The sequence below is a fragment of the Notolepis coatsorum genome, assembly GCF_963971535.1.
Source record: "Notolepis coatsorum genome assembly, chromosome: 12".
NCBI lineage: Eukaryota > Metazoa > Chordata > Actinopteri > Aulopiformes > Paralepididae > Notolepis > Notolepis coatsorum.
The window spans coordinates 72,901,377-72,919,826 of record NC_140176.1 but is presented as its reverse complement, the minus strand read 5'-3'; the positions used below and the strand labels follow the sequence as shown (position 1 = coordinate 72,919,826).

Below are 18,450 nucleotides of genomic sequence, written 5' to 3'. Positions count from 1 at the left end.
GCTCGCTGACACAGGATGTCATTGACCGGCTGCTTGGTGAAGCAACGACAAATGTAATGATTGTTTCGTTCATCGCATAGGCTATTTAATTTTAGCCTATTTTAATACAATTCAAATAATCTAATTGTGTTTAGAGGGAATTATTTTCACCGGACATTATGACCGGAGAGATTAGATATGTCGGACTTCACCAGATTTTGCCGGTCAAATACCGGTAATTACCGGCTAACGGAAACGCTGAACCACGGAGCAGTGACAATATTCCCAATCATAATAGTACTTTGACTGGAAGATGGGTGGCATGCAAACAAAATGAATCGAGGTTAAATACACCAAATGAGACAGCAGAAACCATTGCATAATATCTCATTGAAACATGGCAAAAAAAACGATTTGTCTGAAAAAGATATTTTCTATTATTTCATATATTTTGTTATTTATTTTTGTCCAGTAAGACTTGAAAAGAGAGCTATTATTTTGTTACAGGTTGATTTTTAAGTAATTATTGTGCCATTGAGATTTGTCAGATAATTCTAGGCATAATCATCAAGCATGCTGATTGTTAACTTTGGTTTGGTGTGTCTTTGGTTATAGAGAGATAGTGTTGTGTTATATACAGTAAAATAATATAAATAATAATTGTATATCCATAGAGAGGAGGCATACTTTAAATATATTAAAACAATAATGCATCTTTGAGTAAACGTCGAGTATCGGCATGCGTTGCTCAAATCTATCATGTCAACCTGCTTAAGATGTGGTATGCCAGGGATGTGCTGGTATATGAATTGTAGTGCCTGGTTAGAAACGAATGAAAATGGATGGATTATCCAAGTGGGGGTCCGGGGGGGGAGAGCGAGCAAGAGCATATGTATGTATTATATTAGATAGCAAGTATTAGGTATATATCTCGTAAACTACATTTATATTGATTCAAATGGTGATTTACATTGGATGTTTACTGTTAATGCTTGTGTGTCTAATTTTACGTTATGTTTAAAAAAGAATAAAAAAATAAAATACAAAAAAAAAAAAGTATCCTGTTGTGTGGAATTAAACAGTCAAAACTTATTCTTGTTAAAGTGTGTTGAGTGTGCACTTGATGAACAATATAACTGGTGCCCTTGCAATGGAGTTGAATTACTCTTTTGTCCCTGTACAATTATTAATTTAAGGTTTAAATTGTATTTAACTTTAATCTATTTAATTACATTTTTATATTTTATTTTTATGATGACCTAATGTCAAAATGAGAATGTTTGCAATTAATGGTGATGCAGTGACAAGTCTAAAGGGAAACACAATCATATGTGTGAACACGAGCTACTCTCTCCCAAAGCCAGAAACAAGAGAAGACTCAAACTTGATGTCTGATCAGGTATACAGTCTGGAGCTGCTCCAAAGAATAGGAGACTGTTTGACACTGTTAAGACAAACAATACTTATTGTTGACCACCGGAAGTGTAACTCTTGTTGGTTTTGTTGTACACAATTTGTAGCACAATAGCTTTTGGATTTGGTAGAGTTGTTCATGTTCATTCATATTTTTGGACTGTTTTAGATCATAGGAGTAATAACATGTATGAATTCTGAAATTGTACATAATTCCCCTTTAACTTTACTTGGGGGATTAATGAAAAGAAAAAATATTAATCTACTACACGGCATTAACATATTCACAGATGCACCCGTCGACAAGAAACCCCCAGGTTTCCCCAGGCAAGTCTTTCAATTGCACCAATTAAAAATGTTAATTGCAACTAAAATTAACTTACTGACAACCAGAGGGGGGGGGGGGGGTTGCTCAATTGATTGATTTAAAAGTGAACTTGACCATCCCGTGTTGTCCAGTTGCAGTGAGATCTTGACATAACTCGACACTAATGTGAAGTGTAGTGTGTACTCTTTTAAATGATGGTCCTTGGCTTTAGAATGAGCATTTCAGCTCAATGTTTTGACACTTTTATTTCATATCCAAAAAAGTTAATAATTTCCTTGCGCAAGACACTTGGAACAATGAACATCATGACATCATGAATGAGAATGAACATATCAAACCACAATTAAATGGTTACAAGTAGGGACTTGTATAACTGTATAAACTAAGTGTAATGCAATATCCTTGCCATTTTATGTAGCCATTAGAGAAATGACTGGTATTGATGCGTTAACCCATTTAACACAGTACACAGATTTTTTTCATCTGAAAGTCAATGACAAGTCACAGGTGTTTTGAAAAACAATAAGAGGGGTGTCAGACCCACGGTTCCCAGCCGTCATACACGTGGCCGAGTACATTGGGGTCCATGGCTTGGTCCAGCAGACAGTCTACCTGCTGCTCCACTGAGAGGCCTTTCTTCCGCTCCACTGGGAGCATTTCAGGCTTTGCCCGAATGTTGTTCTCTTCACTCCCCAGAACCACAGACTGCATGCCCGGAAAGGATGGGTGCTTCTCAAAGCCCAGTCTCAGCTCCTCACTGATGAAACAGAACAAAAACATTAAACATCAGCTTTTTTTCCCTTGTCATTCAACAGCAAACCTTTGTTCGTTTGGTAAAGTGAGTGGAATCAGTTCGGACACTAATGGATTCACATTGTTTATTATTTCCAGTGTTTCCCCTTCATTGGTTCAGAAGTATTTGAACTACAAAAACTCATAATCTTGGTTTATTACAAATAAATAAACAACAACAGTGATTATAGTTATATTAGTAAATATTATGACATGTATGGTAGGGCTGTCCTCAACTAAAACCTCCAGTCAACTAAAAACGAACTAAGGGCCAACAGAGCACTCAAGCTGGTACTGGTACTAAAATTATCTTTATTAGCGTTTTTCACAGCTTTTTCTGGCCACGCAGGACCGACAGAGGAGAGAGGGAGAACGGGAGGAGAAGCAGGGAGGACATGCGGCAAATGGCCACCGGGACTGGGAATCGAACCCGGGGCGACCGCTTCGCGACTCAGCGCGCTACATGGTGTGCTACTGGAGCACCCACGCTGGTACTGGATTAATAGCAATCCAGAAGGTGCTTGTTAGAGGGAGTAGCAGATACAAAAATGAAGGAGAAACACTTTTTAGAGGGAGTAGCAGATACCAGAATTAAGGAAAATCTATTTTTAGAGGGAGTAGCAGATACCAGAATTAAGGAAAATCTATTTTTAGAGGGAGTAGCAGATACCAAAATTAAGGAAAACACTAAGGGCCCGCGTCCACCTGGCGCATATTTCTAGCTGAAACATGCTGGCAGTGCGCCCGGTAGAATGGGGCGGGCGCATGCGGTGAGAAAAAGTTCAGAACGTTTCAACTCTCTAGGCTGTATGCGGCCGCATAGAAAAGCTGAAAGGCGGTGAAAAAAAAAAGCCGACCGCAGCGCACTTCCTTTAGGCGGCCGCATACGCTCCCTCCCCATTGGAATACATTGAAAAAAGACGTGTGCGGTCATAAATGTGAGGCAGGTGGACGCGAGCCCTAAGGCAGCTCTTCTGGTAGCAACCTTTCTTCGTCAGGGCAAACAATGTCATGTCTTTCTTCTGACAAAAGGCCAGCGTTGACTGAAACGTGTTAGTTTATAAGGTTTTACAAATTATCTGGCCATTTAATAAAAGTGTTTTAATAATTTTTATTCAACTCAATTCTTAGGGTGTGTTCACACCTGAAAGTCCGGGGATAGTCCGGACTATCCGTGGATAGTCCGGACTTTCTGGTGGACCAAATGTGAAAATGATACATTGTTTGATTTTGGTCTGCGTTCACACTACCCTGTTTGGTGCGGATCTAATTAGTAAACAAAGGACATGCTGTCGCCAAGTCGTTCATCTATTGGACTAGCACTCACAAACGTAAACAGTTGCCAACAGCGTCTCTTGTGATAAAGCAGAGAGATACTGTCATTACGAGCGTGGCGCAAGTCGACTAGAGAGTAGAGATATAGAGAGATAGAGAGAGAGAGAGAGACGCCAGTCTAGAGAGACAGAGAGAGGAAGAGAGAGACTGTCCGCGCGCGGCGCCAGTCTAGAGAGAGAGAGAGAGAGGCAGAGAGAGAGAGAGAGGCAGAGCGAGAGAGAGAGAGAGAGAGAGAGAGAGAGAGGCAGAGAGAGAGAAAGAGAGAGACTGTCCGCGCGCGGCGCCAGTCTAGAGAGACAGAGAGAGGAAGAGAGAGATAGAGAGGCAGAGAGAGAGAGGCAGAGAGAGAGACTGTCCGCGCGCGGCGCCAGTCTAGAGACAGAGAGAGGAAGAGAGAGAGAGAGAGGCAGAGAGAGAGAGAGGCAGAGAGAGGCAGAGAGAGACTGTCCGCGCGCGGCGCCAGTCTAGAGAGACAGAGAGAGGGAGAGAGAGAGAGAGAGAGGCAGAGAGAGAGAGAGGAAGAGAGACTGTCCGCGCGCCTGTCATTCATTTGAGTTGGGTCGCGCGATCGCCGCCACTAGGCACCTGTCACTCATTTGCTCTAGATTAGATACTATATAAAGTTCGTTTTGCGTTCACACCAACAGCAAACGAACCATGGTCCACTTTGAAACTAACCGAGTCCTAACTTTTTTTTAACTTTTTTTTTTAGCGTTTATCGCTTTTCTGGTCAAGCATGACCGACAGATACAGGGTGAAACGGGATATAGATCAGGGGAAGACACCAGATCCACCAGATCCGTGATGCAGCACGGTTTTCCCCGACGCAGAAATAGTGCCGAGATATGCGGTGAGCTACTGGAGCTCCCTGAGTCCCAACTTTTCAAGAGGACCATGGTTCGGTTGTTTGGTCCTCATTATAGTTCGGTTTGCGTTCAGACCTGTACAAACCTACTATTGATCTAAAGGGACCATGGTCCACTTAAAGTGGACCAAACAGGGTAGGTGTGAACGCGCCCTTAGTCAACTATGACCCATGCGACCACTTGAATGACAAATGGACTAAGAGGGGCATCCCTGACACAATTTATAAACTTTAACAGCAATGTATATAAAAACAGTATGCACATGAAAACGGAGGCAAGACTGTGTCCCACAATATAAATTACCTGCTTCCGTTCCAACAGCATTATAAAGACCATGACGATGTACCTGGTTATAATAGCAGGGTTGGCTCCCTCTAGTTTCCTCCTGGCGAAGTTGACCTTCTGCAAGGGGTACCAGTTGATCACTTTCACGTTAACACACTTGGTCCAGGTGCCGCCCTTCTTCATTTGTTTCAGCTCAAAGTTCTGGGGGTTAAAAAGCACAAAGCATACATACTGGTAATATGGACAACCTATGTGAGTGTTTAGGTCGTGTGCACTCACTGCCTCACAATATGACTGCCTCACAATTAGGGCTGAGCCCAAATGTTCGAACGTTCGGACCTTCGTGCGTTACGTTGGCATTCGAATTCTAAAACATTAGAATAAATATTTTTTAATAAAACTTTATTTTTTTTTATATTATATTTTATTTTTGTGTCTATTCATTCTGTTTAAATCAATGGGGTTTTTCTTCACAGTTGCAGATAAAGATTAGGCTACACTAATATTATAGTATTAAAACTGATGAGTTATATTCATTAAAGAAAGTTGATTTAATAAAAGAAAAGACTAATTTAATCAGATTAATCACTTTATTCAAATTGAGGATTTAGTTTGAGGATATTTAAAAAAAAAATTAAATATATATTTTTTTATTATTATTAATTTGAATTAAAAACGAAGGTTCGAACGTCTACCTCACAATAAGACTACTACCTCACAATAGGACTACTACCTCACAATAGGACTACTGCCTCACAATAGGACTACTACCTCACAATAGGACTACTGCCTCACAATAGGACTACTACCTCACAATAGGACTACTACCTCACAATAGGACTACACCCCTGAGCTCCGCTCCATGAAAGCCAAGGGCCGCCAGTTGGAGAGGCGCTGCAGGAAAACAGGCCTCGCTGTCCATGCCCAGGCCTACTCTGACCACATCATCTCCTACAGACTCGCCCTCACCCAAACCAAGTCCTCCTTCTACTCTGATGTCATCTCCAAAGGCCAAGGGAATTCCAAAGCCCTCTTCTCCACCATCACCAAACTCCTCAAGCCCCCCGACAACCCCCTCCAGACCACCTCCTCTGATCTCTGCAACAGATTCACGGAATTCTTCCAAAACAAGATTGATGCCATCTACCAGCAGCTCCAGTCTACTCCTGTGTCCCCCACACCTCCGGTTGTTAAACATGACCCTCTGCCCCATCCCACCTACTCCTTTTCATCCTTCTCCCTGGTGGACATCGACTCCATTGTCCATGGTGTCAGGCTCTAAATCCTCCACCTGCTCTCTGGACCCCATGCCCACCACCCTGGTGAAGGCTGGCCTGCCTGCCCTCTGTCCTCTCATGGTAGACATCATCAACTCATCCCTGTCAACTGGCTCCGTCCCTGCTGACTTGAAGGTGGCAGCAGTCACCCCAATTCTGGACCCCGATAACCTCAACAACTTCCGCCCCATTTCAAACCTCCCCTTCCTCAGCAAGATCCTCGAGCGTGCAGTAGCCGCCCAGCTACAGAGTTACATGGCCTACCATGACCTGTTTGAACCACTCCAGTCTGGGTTCAGGGCTAAACACAGCACAGAGACCGCCCTGATCAAGGTAACAAATTACCTCCTCATGGCTGCTGATGCTGGCAACATCAACATCCTCATCCTCCTGGACCTCTCAGCTGCTTTCGACACCATCTCACACTCAATCCTCCATGACCGCCTGGAAAGTGTCCTTGGCATCACTGGTACCCCCTTGTCCTGGTTCACATCCTACCTTACCAACAGGTGGCAGTATGTTTCCCTCGGGGGGTCCAGGTCAGCTCCAGCACTTGTTAAACAGGGTGTTCCCCAGGGTTCGGTGCTAGGTCCGCTCCTTTTTATGATTTACCTCCTCCCACTCGGTGATATCATAAGGAAACACGGCCTCCACTTCCACTCTTATGCAGACGACACGCAGCTTTACCTCCACACCAGACCCTCGGCTCCCCCCCCTCCCCCCTCCCTCATTGCCTGCCTCCAGGACATAAAAACATGGATGACCACCAACTTCCTTCAACTCAACAGCAAGAAGACAGAACTAATAGTTGTAGCCTCCCCAGCCCTCCTCCAAAAGATCGACCACCTTGTTCTCTCCGTGGATGGCTACTCCATCTGCCCCTCCACGGAGGTAAGGAACCTGGGCGTAATACTGGACTCAACCCTCTCATTTCACCCTCACGTCAAGTCTGTCACCAGATCCGCCTTCTTCCACCTCAGAACCATCTCCCGCCTCCGCCCCTCACTCTCCGACACCTCAGCGGAAACACTCATTCACACCTTCATCACTTCCCGCCTCGACTATTGTAACGGAATCCTTCTTGGTGCTTCCAAGAAGGTCCTGGATCGCTTACAGTACGTCCAAAACTCTGCTGCGAGGGTCCTCACGCGCACCAAACCCTGGCAGCACATCACCCCCACCCTGCAAAAACTCCACTGGCTCCCCATTAACTACCGAATCCCCTACAAGATCCTCCTCCTCACCTACAAATCACTGCACGGGTTGGCCCCTTCCTACCTGACCAACCTACTCCACCCCTACACTCCAGCACGAGGCCTCCGCTCCTCCAACTCCGACCTCCTCACCATCCCCCGCACCAGGCGTTCCACACTGGGAGATCGAGCTTTCGCTGTAGCTGCCCCCAGACCGTGGAACTCCCTCTCCCCCCTCATCCGAGGCTCTGACACCATCAACCTCTTCAAAACCAAGCTAAAAACCCACCTGTTCACACTTGCCTTCACGCAACACGGCCCCGCTCCCAAGTAGCCCACCCCTGACTCTTTTAAGCCACAGATTCCGTTGTTTTGTTTTGTTGTTTGTTAATTTCAACCACTTCATCCAATTGGACAGCACCTTGCTTCCTTTCTTTATCTCTTTTATCTTATTTGTTTCTTCCTGTTGTTACTATACACAGATATTCATATATTTTTTTTTTATCTTTTTCTTTTTTTTTTATCAATTTATATTTTTCCATCCTTTCCTTGTACAGTGTCCTTGAGTCTGAGAAAGGCGCTTCTCTCTTAAAATCCAATCTATTATTATTATTATTATTATTACTGCCTCACAATAGGACTACTGCCTCACAATAGGACTACTACCTCACAATAGGACTACTACCTCACAATAGAACTACTACCTCACAATAGGACTACTACCTCACAATAGAACTACTACCTCACAATAGAACTACTGCCTCACAATAGGACTACTACCTCACAATAGGACTACTGCCTCACAATAGAACTACTGCCTCACAATAGGACTACTACCTCACAATAGGACTACTGCCTCACAATAGGACTACTGCCTCAGTGCCTCACAATATGGACGACTACTAGTTAGTAGTTACCTTCCAGTCCAGGGAGGGCTCCTTGACAAACACGTCCATGGTGTTGAGCAGCAGGTCTGGCTCCGTCCTGTAGGCCCTCAGAGAGTGGACCATGACACTCTGGATTAGGCCAGACTCCTTCATGGGCTGCATCAGGTTTAAAAACTGCCTGGTCAAGCGGAAAGGCATCAGCTCTGGCACCGGCAGGAACTGTGTGTGTGAGACGCAGTGTTGTACACAGCATTGTATTAAGCATTGGTTGCAACCTGCATGTAGTGGTTCCCTGGATAACAGGCTCCGTTCTGATCCTTGGTCACTCTGGTTAGGTGACTATACAACAGAGACACAATATCTGCCCAAAACTGGACATGGATAGTGTTTATTTGAAAACACAGCATGTTTTGCAGCCTTTTATGGCTTTGGAAATATCCTATCCTATCTACTTTTTCTCCCATTTTCAATTTTTCTCCCATCCCAATTTTTTCGTATCGTCCAATTCTACCCTCCCCTGTCTCGAACGTTGTTAGGCCATGCCTCCCACAAGCCGGCTGCAATGTGGACGAAGCCTTACATCACGTGTCCCCTCCGGTACTCGAGGAAGCAGCCGTCGCATCTTTTCACCTGCACAGCGCAATCTCTCAGCGTCAGGGGTCGGCGTGGGAGGGACACGCCGCCCCCGTCGCTTCCTGATTCTGCTGCGCAGGCGCACCAACCGACCTGTAGGAGTCACTGTCCACAACGACCGATCCCCACCCATCAGCTTCCCACCCCATAATACTGCCAATTGTATTAGTATGAACGACCAGCCAAGCTGATAGCAATGCGGAGAGCTGGGCTCGAACCCAGCGTCTCCTGCATTGGTGGTGAGCGCCTTGCCCACTGCACCACCTAGCCGCCCTGGAAATATCCTATCCTTATATTTTATGCTCTTAGTCTCTCACTTAGTGCCATCATGTCTAACATTCTTGGAGCAAACCCAGCAGCCACTCTTCATGTCTGAATAAAAATGCAAAATAATATAAAAGCAAAAGAAAAAAATTATCTAAAATTGTAACTCACAGGCACACAGCTGCTGCAGCAGTGCACGCCTTGCCCCTCCTCCCCCCCTCACAGACCCATGTCAACAAACCCCTACGGCCAGAGTCGAGTGCATGAGCAGCTCAGAGCTCCTATTTCAACATAACTGAAGCATTAAACAAAATGGCCCAGTCAACTAGTATTCACTTTAGTTTAATACATGAGGCATTGTCTAATGTTATCTAGCTGGCTATCTACTGATAGCTCCTAATATCAACGTCTGATATCATCAGTTTGGCATTAGTTTTCGCAGGTGCTGGCTAGCGTTGGCTAACTAGCTATCGTTCCGTGAGCTAACGTTAGTACCTAGCTAACGTTACTGTTTAAACAAAAATGTTAATAAATGGGAGCTTCCTCAAACAGCCATCTCTTTCCCGACAATCCCCTCTGTGCACAAACCCTTACATATGGTAATTAAACATTAAAACACCTGCAGCTTATAGTCCAGTGCGGCTTATATATGTAGACATCATTCAATTTAGCTGCTGCGGCTTATATTCAGGTGCGCCTTATAGTTAGAAAATTACGGTATATTAATTTTCGCTTCCATGCGTTAACTGCCAAAAACGAATATATTCGTTACATTTTTTATTTTTTTATTATTATTATTATTATACTAAACAGTCAGCCGGACCTTGTTGTGTGATCCTGGTACCTTGAATTGAAATGACGATCGAATCCCGATAGGTGGCAGTATCGCCTACCTTTTGAACTGGGCTAGTTTACTGTGGGGTGGGGGGGGGGTTACTCACTCACTGCTGGCCAGAGTCGTAGCCACTAGCCTGCGGACCGCCTATGCAATGGCGAGCGAACTATTGGAGATTATTATGAAGAGGACAAACGGTGACGATCCATCCATAATATAAGGTGCGTTTTCACTAGGGGTGGTAGTGTTGTCACGATACTGGAATTTCGACTTCGATACGATACCTTGAAAAGTATCGATACTTCGATACCATTTCGATATCAAAAAAAAAATATATATATATATATATATATATATATATATATTTTTTTTTAAACAAATTTAGCTTTTGTTGCTGGTTGATTCTCCTCAGCTTCTCTCTGGTAAGAGAAGATAAATATAACACTTTTAAAACCCTTTGTTTATCTTTAGATCACACATTTAAAAATAACTGTTCATCTCACTTCAAACATTTTTATTGCAAATGCAGAACATGGTATTTTCTCAAGCAGACAGATGTAAACACTGTAATCTGTGTTGCATGTACCTGACAAACTGAACTGTTTGTATTACAGTTAGGTCGCTTTCACACAGGGGCTGTTTGGTCCGGACTTTCGGACCAGAATTCGATAGTCCGGTTTTTCGGGTCTGTGTGAATGCGCGTCGAACTCGGTTCGCGGACCAAACAGTCGAACTCTGGTCCGCCTGAAAACGTCGGCCTCGGTTCGGCTTCTATCTATCTATATATCTAACTGTGCATCTTGGGAAGAAGGAAGAAAAAACGCGGCTTATTATTATTACCGAGGCGCACTGCATTAATAATGGATCAATGCCACGTCAATACTATTATTATATTATTATTATTGGTCTACAAGTTGTTTAGCGAGAGGATGGTGGTAATGTGCTTCAATAGAACAATGGATCAATGCCATGTCAAAACTCGCTCCGCTGATCTGGAGGGCTCGCAGACAGTCCACACACAGACTCACACACGCGCGTGCGCACACACGGCTTGCAGCCACACACACATTTCCACTGTCCAATAGACAAGCGCCCTTTTCGACCGCGTGACATTGTTCAGAAGGTCTCGGTCCGCCTATGTGAACGCAGGCGAACCAAATGAAGAATGCAACAATGTTGCAACTTCACCCACAGAACCGCACCGAGTCCACCAAAACTATATGTGAAAGCGACCTTAGTAACAGTTTCGATTTTTATTTAAAGATAACGAGAGCGAGCGAGCGAGAGAGAGAGGTAGCGGTAGATAGAGAGAGAGACAGAGAGAGAGAGAGGGAGAGAGAGAGAGAGGTAGCGGTAGATAGAGAGAGAGACAGAGAGAGAGAGAGAGGGAGAGAGAGAGAGGTAGCGGTAGATAGAGAGAGAGACACAGAGGGAGAGAGAGAGAGGTAGCGGTAAATAGAGAGAGAGGGAGAGAGAGAGAGAGAGAGAGGTAGCGGTAGATAGAGAGAGAGAGAGAGAGAGAGAGAGAGAGAGAGAGAGAGAGAGAGAGAGAGAGAGAGAGAGAGAGAGAGAGAGAGAGGTAGCGGTAGATAGAGAGAGAGAGGCTATGCTCGGAGCATTTTAGTAACGTTACATTTTCAACAAGATTGCTGCTATTTAAACACTTGATGGAAACGGGGTAACGTTAACCTTATGTCGACTGTAGTATTGTATGACCTCGACATAACGTTTAAACGTTAACGTTACTCCGTTTCCATGCAGTATTTATAACGGTGGCCAGCTAAGCTAACGGAGCTAACTGCTAGCAGTAGCTAACGTTAGCTGGTAGCTGTAACGTTACAACGAATCAGCTGTTGATATTATGCGCCATCAGTAGGCAACGTATCATGTATTAAACTAGAGTTAATGGTTTAATGCTTCAGTCACAGTGACGTTGAAAGAGCAGCTGTCACGAACCTCTTTCATTTATTTATGGAGATCCGCGCTGGCACTGCTAAAATGTTTATTTACAAACTGAAAACGACTCTGTGAGGGGGAAGGCTGGAGGAGCCGGAGGGGCAAGCGCGCTCTGAACAGCGTGTCGTCAACTTGCTGTAGAACACTCGCCAGCTGGTACCGATACTGCTGAAAGTATCTGTATTTCGGGAAATGAGTATCGAAGCCGTTTTAAATAGTCAGTATCGATACGTATCGATACTTCGATATTTTTGACAACACTAAGGGGTGGGACGATACATCGATCCAGATCGATATATCGATCTATTATCAATAATCAAATAGGATCGATGCAACATAAAAAGATCGATTCATATTGCGATACTCTTATTTTGAAAATCACGCGAGTCATATCCGCCGGCGCCCAGTAGTTGAAACTCTGTGTAGACATTACAGCAGAACAGCGCTACAGAGCGTCTATTTTGCGACCCGATATAAGTCTGTGCAGTTTTTTCCCCGCAACGGGTCAAATGCATCTAACATGCTTTGCATCGTCGCCATTCCTTTATGCCCACATCGCATTAAATATCTAAATGAACTAAGCTAAGCAGCTAACCGTGAGAGAACAGGAGAGAGGAGAGGGGAAGGAGGAGGGGCGGGGGCAGTCTACCTTTCTGTGGGGGACTGGGGGAGTGGCAGAGTGTGTGTGTGTGTATTACTGAGGATGGACAGATAATGTTGATATTTAAACATGAATACATAATAAATGTATTCATGATCATCATGCAACATAAAACAATTGTAGGAATATATATAAAAAGTGAACAGGAGGTCTATTTGTATTAAAAACAATAGATTGTTTTTCATTTAAATGTCTGGAAGAGCTCAAAAATTAAAACGTTAATTGATATTTCCGTAGCCTTTTTTTAGTTGATCTAAATGTGACTGATTAAGTTAAATGGGCACATAATATCGCCTCATATCGATCGCAGGCCCCTGAATCGAATCGTATCGTGGCAGACTTTGTGATATCGGCAAATATCGTATCGTTTTCCAAAGAATCGATATCGTATCGTATCGTGATGAAACTGGTGATTCCCACCCCTAGTTTTCACCAGACTATGTTGGATTCTAGTATGTTCAAACAGGCTGTTTGGATGTAACGCTAACGTTATCTGTTGGGCGCTGCCAGGGCCAACTAACGTTATTTATTGTTCCTGTTCTGACTCAGACACTTAGGAGCAAGAGTTTTTGGTGGACCTGCTGACAAAGGTAACGTCTATTTTACCGAACCCCATCATAAAACATGCCTTTGTTTGATCCCAGTGTCAGAAAATCAGTCCGCAAGGGACCCCCCCCCATGGTGGCTTTGTGAATAGAAACATTCTATGTATGGTCATGTTTACCTCTGACCTGGAAATAATATAGGTGTCAGGCAAGCAACCCGCACGAAATGCGCATGCTGCACAGAAAACACGTAATATCTCGTGTTCCTGGAAACGAGACTGGATTATTTTTCAACAGGACAGGTTTTAGCCTGGGATTGCGCAGGAACGAAGCTATGTAGAAATAAACGGTTTGTTCCCTGTTGGAGTATAAATATTGCCTGTCAAATGAGCAATACTATTGTCTCCGTAGCTATAATATAGAATATCCAATGGGTCTGCAAACATCGTGAAAATGGTCAAAAACGCTGGCGCCAGGGAGTACAGATGGAAAAACAGCGTGGCAGTCAACAAGTTAAAACCTTTGACCCCCAAAAGAACAAGGGTAACCTAACCTGCGTGGCTGATCCGAAGGCGTGGCCAAAGTCGATACCGATCATGCCCCCCGTCTCCATGTTGATCATGAAGTTGGAGAGGTGCCGGTCTCCGATGCCCAGGATCCAGTGGCTCACACACAGCAGGGCGTGGGAGGAGATGAAGTGGGAGCGCAGGGAGAGGAAGGCCTCAGGGCTGGTGCTCATCCCCACAAACGCCCTCCTGGACAGACACAACGCAAGGCGTCAGGCAGAGAAGTGGATCTATGACTCCTGGATGTGAGCCAACGTTACACCTGGTGTTGGCTAGATGGACCGTACTTTTAATTTAAGCAGGATAAATGCATTGTAGGTTTCGGTCCTTTTTGTAGGCAATGTTGACAATGAGAAACATTTCATTACACTGGCCTCATCCTTTAACAGTTTACTACCGTGAACTGGCCTCATCCTTTAACAGTTTACTACCGTGAACTGGCCTCATCCTTTAACAGTTTACTACCGTGAACTTGCCTCATCCTTCTACTACTCTGAAGTGGCCTCATCCTTTAACAGTTTACTACTCTGAACAGTTTACTAGGTCGAGTCACTAGGTCAAAGCTGCTTCTGTTGTATTGAAGCAAACAAGTCAAAATTACCTCAGCAGATCACCAGGAACAAGCTGTGTCACCTTCAAAAAGTTGTTGACAGTCTCGGCACGCTTCGCACGTCTGGGTAGAGAATGTACATACAGTATAATAAGGCTGGGTAGAGAATGTACATAATAGTATAGTAAGGCTGGGTAGAGAATGTACATACAGTATAATAAGGCTGGGTAGAGAATGTACATATAGTATAGTAAGGCTGGGTAGAGAATGTACTATAGTATAGTAAGGCTGGGTAGAGAATGTACATACAGTATAGTAAGGCTGGGTAGAGAATGTACATACAGTATAGTAAGGCTGGGTAGAGAATGTACTGGACGTCCCGCGATGATGTCGGGGAGGTTGCGACCCTCTCTGCGCCGCCCCCTATCTCCCTGTCTCCGGCTGTCTCGGAGCGATGACCGGAGTGTTGAACGTCCCGTGATTAAGACGGGGAGGACGCGACCCTCTTTGCGCCGCCCCAGTGCCTCAAATAGATTCGCTATCAGCTCTATCTTTAATCTTTCAAAATGTTCAGTTGCTATTGCATGCACTCATCTGTGTTTCACTACACACATGAGTGCATGCTTACCAACTGTTAGTCTGCAACACTACTATCACCGACATCTAAGAAGGGAGATCCCCCCTTGAATGGCCCTTCTAAGGTTTCTCTCCTCCACACTGCCTGTGGAGCATTTTTTCCCTATTGTTAGGTTTTAGTGAGTTTTTCCTTACCTTCGCGTGGGGTATGTCTGGGAGTGCTTGCATTCATTAATTTATTTGCATTTATTTTAAATTTGTTGGACCTTATGGTGTTCTTGTTTTGTTCTTGACTTATTGTTATGTTTCTTCTTGACTTGTTTAAAGAAGACGTGTCCGGCCCATGGGGACATTAACGTGTGTTGTCGGGCATTACAAATACATTTGATTTGATTTACATATAGTACAGTAAGGCTGGGTAGAGAATGTACATATAGTACAGTAAGGCTGGGCAGAGAATGTACATATAGTATAGTAAGGCTGGGTAGAGAATGTACATATAGTACAGTAAGGCTGGGTAGAGAATGTACATATAGTACAGTAAGGCTGGGTAGAGAATGTACGTATAGTATAGTAAGGCTGGGTAGAGAATGTACATATAGTATAGTAAGACTGGGTAGAGCATGTACATAGTACAGTAAGGCTGGGTAGAGAATGTAGATACAGTATAGTAAGGCTTGGTGGGGTTGACTGCAGTGTCAGTGCAGTACGTGCTGCCTCTGACAAATATCATAGTTAGACATCCGTCTGTACACCAAACACAAGCAGATTCTATACATGGAAAGAGGAGAGAACCAAATCCTGTTTTCACGTTTGTTCCATGTCCACTTCCCGTTTGTAGGAACTAGTTTCCCATAGTTGTGCAGACGTACATGTACATACCACAGCATCGGAGGAGTTCTGTCGGAGGCAGCAGGTAACAGATTACTGCAGGTTAACAGCATCGGGACAATTCAGATAATATCCCAAACGTCCTCAATCGCAATATAAATAAAGTTAATTGACTTTCAAGTGGTATAAGCTTTATGGAACTCATTGTCTCATCTTATGTGGAAAAACCCACTCATCTGCTATTCCAAGCAAAGCAAATTAAAACAAACGCTCAGTGAGGCAGGTCTAATGGTTGCTGTTCCCTTCGATCAAAGCCACTGTGCATCTGTTAGTTGATACATCGTGACTTTAGATTATCCAGTGAACATCAGCCCTAGATAATGTCTTGTGTCTCATCACATACTCATAAACCACAGCATATCTTGCTAAGCCGTCCACCTGTGATTTGGCTTTTCTTGTAACATCGGAGAGCCAGTTATCGTATTCCTGGTGTGGCCTTAAAGACAAAAGAAGACATTTGCACACAGAAGCTTTATAAATGACTAATGATAACAACAAAACTGCATTACAAGTCAAAGCATCACTAATTTATCTTCCAAGCCAGTTCAGTTCAAACATTTGTAACCCACAAGGCCACAATTTCTGAATTTCTTACAGAATTGTCCTGGTGGGATCTTGACACATTAAAGCTTAACTTAAGAATAGCAGTACCTACAACAAACACACATTTTCATATACTGTGGGAACTCCAATTTGCTACCATTCATAAAAATTATGCATTCCTACTGCACAGCTTCTTTATTGATTTATGGACAATGGACATGTAACCCGTCCCTAAATGCACTGGAGTAATTCCAGAGGACTCTGTGCTGCTGTCTCAGGGTGTCTATACCTATGAGCCTGTCTCTTCTCCTCCTCAGTCCTGGTGCTGGTCAGCAGGTCTTTCAGGGTGCACGTATTCTCCATCCATTCAATCAGACCAATTCTGGAAATGCAACAAAATAAGTGTCATTCGTCTCCATTCATTTAGCCACAGTGAGCTGTGTACAGTACTGCCACTACTAGAGGGGGAATGCAAGTCTTTAGAATCAAGCCAAATTTCACCTGAGACAAATACTAATAAAGTACGGCCCTCATGTTCTTAATTTGCATTCTAAAATATCCACTAGCATTGCAATAGCATCAAATCCGGGACCAGAGGCGGATGTAGAGATGTAATGGGGTGGGACATGTCATATTTCACGGTTATAGTGACCAAAATGATCATGGTTATCAATCAGTCTTATCGCAGTATTGTTAAAAATGTGCTGAAAATGTTAGAAAATCTTTTATCAAGGTTCCCTCTGCACTCTTATAAAAAACTAAATCTACACTTCCTGTTTAGTATCATCATTTTTGGCAGTCAATGAGTTAACATGTCAGTCCTTAACACTTTCTGGGCCATTCACGTATATATACGTTATTGGGCAGCAGCGGCCTATTCGATGTCAGGGACCTGTATGTTGCCGTTAAAAGGCATATTGGGACTCCGAAGGTGCAGTACCGGCCAGATTCTGCTAGTAGGCAGTATCGAGAGTGCAGTAAACCCTGTTCCAGACCGGGTGCTACCTTTAAACCGCTCCGGGCGCTCTTTTCTAGTAATGGGAAACCTAGGGCTTCACTCGATCGCATTGAATCGTTTTTGGGACCCCGATCCATATGTTGTGGTGGGTTATGTCGTGGACCAGATGGGCATAGGATTGTCTTCCAACGGTTTGCCATAAACGGTTTGTTCCCTGTTGGAGTATAAATATTGCCTTTCAAATTAGCCATACTATTGTCTCCATAGCTATAATAAAGAATATACGATGGGTCTGCAAACATCGTGAAAATGGTCAAACATTTTAAAAAACAGCGTGGCAGTCAATGAGTTAAATATTACTTTTAATAAATGAATAACTAACCTGGGCTCAAGGCATCTCAATAATTCCCCATTTCCTTTGAAACAGAAGTATAGAAGTAATGACCTGGTGGTGAGTGATGGGTATGACCTGGTAGGTACGGTATAGAAGTAATGTCCTGGTGGCGATGACCTGGTAGGTACAGTATAGAAGTAATGACCTGGTGGTGAGTGATGGGTATGACCTGGTAGGTACGGTATAGAAGTAATGACCTGGTGGTGAGTGATGGGTATGACCTGGTAGGTACGGTATAGAAGTAATGACCTGGTGGTGAGTGATGGGTATGACCTGGTAGGTACGGTATAGAAGTAATGACCTGGTGGTGAGTGATGGGTATGACCTGGTAGGTACGGTATAGAAGTAATGACCTGGTGGTGAGTGGATGGGTATGACCTGGTAGGTACGGTATAGAAGTAATGACCTGGTGGTGAGTGATGGGTATGACCTGGTAGGTACGGTATAGAAGTAATGACCTGGTGGTGAGTGATGGGTATGACCTGGTAGGTACGGTATAGAAGTAATGACCTGGTGGTGAGTGGATGGGTATGACCTGGTAGGTACGGTATAGAAGTAATGACCTGGTGGTGATGGGTATGACCTGGTAGGTACGGTATAGAAGTAATGACCTGGTTGTGAGTGATGGGTATGACCTGGTAGGTACGGTATAGAACAGGGGTGGGCAATTATTTTTCCCGGGGGGCCGAATGAGCAACTGAAAATATGTTGGGGGGCCGGGCC

General features: G+C 44.0%; 1 protein-coding gene across 1 annotated transcript in view; it reads right to left on the bottom strand.

The window, feature by feature from the left end:
* Positions 1–1,962: 1,962 nt before the first annotated feature.
* The window catches only part of prkdc (protein kinase, DNA-activated, catalytic subunit), a gene marked incomplete at its 5' end in the record, with an annotated part of 219,814 nt that continues 203,326 nt past the window's right edge, over positions 1,963–18,450 (bottom strand). Inside the window, 7 exons of the mRNA XM_084325881.1 lie at positions 1,963–2,477; positions 5,060–5,199; positions 8,386–8,574; positions 13,803–14,004; positions 14,417–14,488; positions 16,176–16,268; positions 16,665–16,757. Coding sequence (XP_084182007.1) covers positions 2,255–2,477; positions 5,060–5,199; positions 8,386–8,574; positions 13,803–14,004; positions 14,417–14,488; positions 16,176–16,268; positions 16,665–16,757 — 1,012 coding nt within the window. The 3' untranslated portion in view covers positions 1,963–2,254. The remainder of the gene's footprint in view (positions 2,478–5,059; positions 5,200–8,385; positions 8,575–13,802; positions 14,005–14,416; positions 14,489–16,175; positions 16,269–16,664; positions 16,758–18,450) is intronic.